Source organism: Apodemus sylvaticus, chromosome 2 (assembly GCF_947179515.1).
Source record: "Apodemus sylvaticus chromosome 2, mApoSyl1.1, whole genome shotgun sequence".
NCBI lineage: Eukaryota > Metazoa > Chordata > Mammalia > Rodentia > Muridae > Apodemus > Apodemus sylvaticus.
The window spans coordinates 65,684,647-65,691,830 of NC_067473.1; the positions used below are offsets into that span (position 1 = coordinate 65,684,647).

The 7,184-nt window shown below is 39.5% G+C and overlaps 3 gene segments (V, D, J or C); all 3 read left to right on the forward strand.

Annotated features, from left to right (window-relative positions):
- Positions 1 to 1,414: 1,414 nt before the first annotated feature.
- LOC127677897 (probable non-functional T cell receptor beta variable 23-1) lies at positions 1,415 to 2,026 on the forward strand. The segment is given in 2 exon segments: positions 1,415 to 1,500; positions 1,614 to 2,026. Coding segments are annotated over 2 exon segments (462 nt in total).
- Positions 2,027 to 3,192: 1,166 nt separating this feature from the next.
- On the forward strand, positions 3,193 to 3,759 carry LOC127677898 (probable non-functional T cell receptor beta variable 23-1). The segment is given in 2 exon segments: positions 3,193 to 3,263; positions 3,368 to 3,759. Coding segments are annotated over 2 exon segments (441 nt in total).
- A 2,186-nt stretch (positions 3,760 to 5,945) lies between these two features.
- Positions 5,946 to 6,632, forward strand: LOC127677899 (probable non-functional T cell receptor beta variable 23-1). The segment is given in 2 exon segments: positions 5,946 to 6,123; positions 6,244 to 6,632. Coding segments are annotated over 2 exon segments (438 nt in total).
- The last annotated feature ends 552 nt before the right edge of the window (positions 6,633 to 7,184 follow it).

Genomic DNA, 7,184 nt, shown 5'->3' on the forward strand with positions numbered 1-7,184 from the left:
GAATATGCAACTGGACCATCAACTCACAGCACAGACATAATCAATTCCAGTTGTAAAATAATGCACCTAATGAAATTATGAAGTTCCCATAATGCAAAATACTAGTACTACTTGAGGTTCTCTAGACAAGAAAGTATTTAATATCTCCTTCATTATAAGAAATTGATTAAAATGAACACATCAAAATTGAGACAGTTATCAGAGCTAATCATCAAGAGCACACAAATAGCTACGTGCTAAAGTATAGTTATATATCTATATTTTATCCACAACAGATATGTTATTTCTATCAACATTTACATACTCAAGAAAGGCTAGTGCAGCGAACTCATAAAAGTACCTACAAATTAATTTCCTTAAAAATCAATAAAGATAATACAGAACATGTAAAAATATGAGCAAAATGCCAAATGAGCATCTCACAAAATAAGAACATCACTAAAATTTACAATTATTCAGGAGAAATTTAAATCAAGAATCTGTATACAAACAAGAATGACTAAGAAAAAGCTATATATAAAATATAGTCAGGGTTAGACTTCAATACCAATTTAGAAAGTGAAGGAACCTTCAATTGAATGAGAAAGGAAAAATTCATGGAAATACATGCTTCAGGCTTTTATCTTATTTCCGTAGGCTGAAAATTGGAATGAGGTAGAATAAAATAAAGACAAAAATGTCCACAAAAGGCTGTACAATTTAAAACAGTGATGAAAATACAGGCAAGAAAAAGTGAGGTTAGCTAAAACAAACACTAGCAAATGAACAAGCTGAAAGACAGAAGAAAATAGCTACAGGATTAAACATTTTCAAAGCAGTGGTCAGTCACAAAGTCATAAAACAGCAGTGATAATAGGTACCAATAACACTAGTTAATTAGATGATAAATAATCCAAAACAATGTCCAACTGTGAGACAGAAACTTATGCATAAATTATTGAGAAAGAATACTTAGGAGAAAATCGAGGAACACTGAAGATAAATTAAATGGACCCTAAGATGAAATATGGTAACAGAGAAGGATAATAATTAGCTAAAAGGGGTCATAAAGGAACAATTAAGGACTATTCAGTAAAAAGTAATGTGACACACTATATATACACATATATGAAAATAAGCATTCTTATACACTCACATATATTCTAATGGAAAGAGGACTTAGAAGGAAAATTTCAGAAATTATTATTGTTAATGCACACACAGTCTGGCCATTGTCTAGTAGCTGTAAGACTTTTAGCCATCTAAAATATGTATGTGTTATTTTTATTAGTTCCACAAGAAAAAGAAAAGAAAAACAAATTTATTTACTGTGTTAAAATTTTCCTTCCATACTGGGAAGTGCATCAGCAATAACATGTGTGTACCATGACGACCATGAATCTGAAAAGGGATCTAATCACAGAAAAGTCGTAGATGAGGTCTGAAGCATATTTTCTCTAGCCAATGCAATCATGAGCACGAGGCTTCTCCGGTGTGTAGCCCTTTATCTCCTGGTAGCAGGTGAGTCTTGGTTTTGGGATTCTTGATAATAGCCCCAAGCCTTCTTTTTCTTGTCAGAATTTCTTCTTGGGCTACTTGGGCTTTTTAACATTTTCTGTTTTCTTATTTTCTAGGCTCCTTTGACTGCCAAGTTATCCAGACTCCACAACATCAGTTCATAGGGAAAGGACAGAAAGCAAAAATGAGCTGTATTCCTGAAAAGGGACATGCTTTTGTTTATTGGTACCAACAGAAGCAAAACAAAGAGTTAAAGTTTTTGATTTTCTTTCAACGTCAAGAAGTTCGTGACCGAATTGACTTGTTCAAAGAGCGATTCTTAGCTGAATGTCCCTTAAACTCACCCTGCAGCTTGGAAATCCATTCCTCTGAAAGAGGAGACTCAGCGGTATACCTCTGTGCCAGCAGTCTGTCCACAGCACTGAAATGTTTATTGTCTTTAGCACACAAATTCTCCATGGAGCAAACTCAGGAAGCAGGTGATACTCTGGTTTGGACTGAAATAAGAGAAGTTAACTGGAGCCAGTGAAAACCGCAGCAGATTTCACACAAGACTAGAAGGCGTCCAGAAATGGTGTGACAGTTCTGTGACAATTCTGAAAGATCTTCGGGCCAGACCTGGGCAAAATGATGTATGTTTTTCTCCTCTTTCTGTGCTCTGTGTGTTTCTGTTTGTATCTACTGTTTCTTTTCATGTGGTACTCATGTGAAAATAAGGTGGTCATGAAAGAGCTCAAACTTCCTTTCACCATTTTCCCATGCTGATAAAGCTCAAGATGACTCTTTCAGAGCCTGAATTTAATGATCTCAAGAGAATAGATTCATAATCATCTATCAGCCCCTTCTCAGGGAACATCTAACACTAACCATCTGTGTATGCATTTTAAGTTATATAAATGTTATATTTTTATGCTACCTAGATTTTTACTTTGCTCCAAAGGTCAAGGTGAATGAAGCACTCCATATTTCTTTGTGTTATTCACACATGCACTTCTTCCAGAAAAGTATTTCAAGTTTTCTGTAAGCACTAAAGACTTACAGCATCTTATAGTCTGTCATTTTCAATGTATGATACACATTCAGAAATGTGATTATGGAGAAATGATGGCTTATATTACTTTCTATATCTGTAGATTATGAAAGGACTTTGGATCCATTTTTAATGTAGAAGTTCAAAGCCTTCCTTCCAAACGCTCCTATCTCCCTATGATGTTTCCCACTGACTTAGGATGACCAGTTAAACAGTCCCATGTAGATTCTACAATCTTTTCTTTGCTCTCCAAGATATTGCCAATTTTAACATTAAGTTGAAGAGGACACGGGGAAGAAAGAAGAAAGGTTCAGTGGTAGATAGCACCTGGGGTCCAGGCAAGCAAAAAGCAGGAGGGATTCAAATGTAAGGCCCCTTCAGTTCCTTCAGTCCTTTTTCTGACTCCCCCATTGGGGACCCTGTGATCAGTTCAATGGCTGGCTATGAGTATCCTCCTCTGTATCCTGTATCCTGCTCTGTATCATCCTCTGTATCCTGTATCCTGCTCTGTATCATCCTCTGTATCCTGTATCCTGCTCTGGCAGAGAAAAACTCTTCTAATACTGTGAACTGCTTTGGTGGTAACACAAAGCCATAATGTAAACAGAGTCTACCAAGGGATGATGTCACAGGAAGGTTACTGATAAAACAAGAAGACACCGCATACTTTGCTGCTCCAGTCGGGCCATGGGTGCACAGCTCCTCTGCTGTATAGCCCTTTGTCTCCTGGGGGCAGGTGAGACTTAAGCTTGCAAGACAGATTCAAACACACCCAAATAATTTTCCTTCCTGGGGTCTTTCCTGGCCAGTATTCATGTTTTATTTTTTATTTTCTTCCAGGTTTTCTTGATGCTGCTGTTACTCAGACTCCAAGACATTTGATCAAATTGAAAGGGGAGAAAGCAGAGATGAAATGTAACCCTGAAAAGGGGCACTCTGCTGTTTACTGGTATCAACAAAAACAGAACAAAGAATTTACATTCCTGATTTACTTTCTGAATCAAAGGCCTCTTGATCAGATAGACATGGTCAAGGAGAGATTCACAGCTGAGTGCCCCTCAAGCTTACTCTGCAGCCTGGGAATCAGAATTTCTGAAGCAGAAGACTCAGCACTCTACCTGTGCTCCAGCAGTCAATCCACAGCACTGAAATGTGCACTTCCCCCTGTGCATAAACTCACCATGGAGCCAGTTACAGAACAGGTGATGTTGGAAGGAAGTAAGAGAAATTAACTGCAGCCAGTGCAAACCAAAGCAACAGATTTCACACAGGAGAGAGTTTAGAAGAGACACTTCTAAAACAGCAAATACAGACCAAGTCAGAAAACATTGCTTTTCTTCTTCTTCTTCTTCTTCTTCTTCTTCTTCTTCTTCTTCTTCTTCTTCTTCTTCTTCTTCTTCTTCTTCTTCTTCTTCTTCTTCTTCTTCTTCTTCTTCTTCTTCTTCTTCTTCTCCTCCTCCTCCTCCTCCTCCTCCTCCTCCTCCTCCTTCTTTTCCTTCTCCTCCTCCTTCTTTTCCTTCTCCTTCTCCTTCTCCTCCTCCTCCTTCTCCTCCTCCTCCTTCTCCTCCTCCTCCTTCTCCTCCTCCTCCTTCTCCTCCTCCCCCTCCCCTTCCTACTCCCCTTCCTCCTTCTCCTCCTCCTTCTCTTCCTCCTCCTCCCCCTTCCCCCTCCTCCTCCCCCTCCCCTTCCTCCTCCCCCTTCTCCTCTTCCTCTTCTTCCTCCTCCTCCTCTATCTCCTCCTCCTCCTCCTCCTCTTCTTCTTCTCCTCCTTCTTCTCCTCCTCTTCTCCTCTCCTACTCTCCTCCTCCTCTCCTCCTCCTCTCTTCCTCTCCTCCTCCTCTCCTCCTCCTCTCCTCCTCTCCTCCTCCTCTCCTCCTCCTCTCATCCTCCTCTCATCCTCTTTTCCTCCTCCTCTCCTCCTCCTCTCCTCCTCTTTCTCTTTTCCTTCTCCTCCTCTCCTCTTCCTCCTCCTCTCCTCCTCTTCTCCTCCTCTCCTCCTCCCTCTCCTCCTTTTCCTTCTTCTGTTCTGATCCTTCATGCCATAATTTTTGTTTCACATGGTCTTCATGGTAATAATCAGATGATTACCAATATCATTACATTGGTATCATTTTGCCAAACTGATACGTTTGGCTACTTCTGAATCTATATCTTAAGGGAAAATAGGTTTGTAATGATTAAGTCATGGTTTTCCTGGTGAACATTAAAGTTTGCACACATCTGTAGTATCTTAGTCACATATCACAATACTGATGCTTGTAACTCCCCTGAGGTTAACTTGAGTGAAGCACTTCATGATTCTGTGCTCATCTAATCTGTCCCTTCTAAATGAAAGAGTATATTCAAAATCTACTATTTCCAGAAAGGAAATAAATTGTCCATAGCTTCCTTACAAAATTGAAATCCATGTACCTATTTACATAGGTTCCTCAGAAAACTGGACATGACACTTCCGAAGGACCCTGCTATTCCTCTCCTGGGCATATACCCAAAGGATTCCCGACATGCAATAAAGACACATGCTCCATTATGTTCATAGCAGCCTTATTTATAATAGCCAGAAGCTGGTAAGAACCCAGATGCCCCTCATTTTTATGAGAATAAAAATATTAAAAAAAAGAAAATCACAATAACTTCATAACATTACATGTTCTGGCATGTGAGGGTTGAAATATGGAATGTTCTCTGTGTGTTTTATTTTTTATATATCTTTATATTACCAAAGGATTATTCATAATTAATGTATGTTCTGGTCCCATAGTGAAGCACACAGCCTTTCTCTCTAATCCTTATCTCCCCCACTGACATTATCCAGTGACCAGATCAAGCCATTCTTCGCACTGCCAGTAACTTGGCTATATTCCTCCATAGTCTTGTGTTGATCTGTCTGAAGACATCAACAATTCCATGATAGAGATGCAAGGAATAATAAATAAATAATATCAATGATTTATTAGGGAACAAGAATGGAAGAGACGATGGTCAATGATATGTGCAGAGATGAGAGAGAGAGAAAGCTGCCGTGGTCGTTTTAGCCTATAATGACAACACTGGGGTGGCTGAAAGAATCACTAACGTATTAAGAAAATAGAAGGGAGACTTATTAGGAAGAAAATGGAGGTTCATTGAGACAGGAAGAAAATTAGTGGAGACAATGGCAAGAATATGATCAAAGAAATACATGCATATATAATGAGTATGTATACAACACAATTGCAAAAGAATAAAATATTGAACATATACTGTAAACCCTGTCCAGTGGTAGTATATTTTGATCTGATATTCCTATAATTTCATGACTTCACAAAAATGCAAATGCATTGGTTCTGTTAGTCAAATACACATACACTGTTTTCAAATGACTAAAAAGTCAATGAGCTATCTCTAACAAAGGCGAAGAAAAATTTTCTTTCTGATACTTAGAACTTTTCATTCTCACTGGTCACACAAAGCAGTAAGGTAGTAGTGGAGTCTGCAAAAGGTCATGTCACAGGAAGACTGCAGATGACACACGTAAGCACTTGTCCTCTGCTTTCCTAGTGTGATCATGGGTGCAAGGCTGCTCTACTCTGTAGCACTTTGTCTGCTTGGGGCAGGTGAGTATTGAGTCAAAAGGGAAAGGACTTGTCCACATACTGCAAACTACAGTTCCCAACCTTTTGCCTTTTCAGACTCCGTCCTGAGTTGTTGTCATTTTCTGTTTCCCTCTTTTACAGGACCTTTTGTGGCTGAAGTAACCCAGACGCCAAGATACCTGGTCAATGAAAAAGGACAGAAAGCACATATGAGCTGTAGTCCTGAGAAGGGGCATACTGGATTTTACTGGTATCAACAGAATCAGAAAAATGAACTTAAACTTTTAATTAACTTTCGAAATGAAGAAATCATTGAGCAAACAGACTTGGTCAAGAGGAGATTCTCAGCCAAGTGTTCCACAAATTCACGCTGCATCCTGGAAATCCTATCCTCTGAAGAAGGAGACTCAGCACTGTACCTCTGTGCGAGCAGCTTGTACACAGTGCTGAAATGTACATTGCCCTCTATGCATAAACCATTGTGGATACAATTCAGGAAGTGGGTGATACCAGAAACTGGAAGTCAGTAACAGAAACTTGCTAGTTCTGGCACCAACAGCAGCAGATTTCACACGGGGCTGGAGGGTATTTAGAAGCACATGAGCAATGGGCCAGGTCTGAGATAGCTGCTCTTCACACTACATTCCTATCCTCTTAGGATTGTCTCATGTATGTCTATACCTGTGCACCATCACTCTCCCTTCACACAGTGCTCATGGGTGAGATAAGAAATTCATTATAGATCTAAAGATCATAACTTCTGATTGCATCCTTCCATAATCCATCCAACTGCTTTTGATTAGTATCAGTTTTTTTGAGATTTAAGTGTGTGCGTGTGTGTGTGTGTGTGTGTGTGTGTGTGCATATGAGAATGCATACACATGTATTCATATCTGTGTGTAGATGCCCATGGCGTTCAGAATATTGGGTTACAGACAGTTGCGAGCCACTGGATTAGGTGCTGGGCTCTGAGTTCCTGTCATCTTTTGGAACCAGGTGCCCTTAACCATCTTTCTAGCCTCCTGATTTTGTGTTTAATTCTTAAGAGAATGAAACAAATTTTGATGGCATAGTAATTGTCT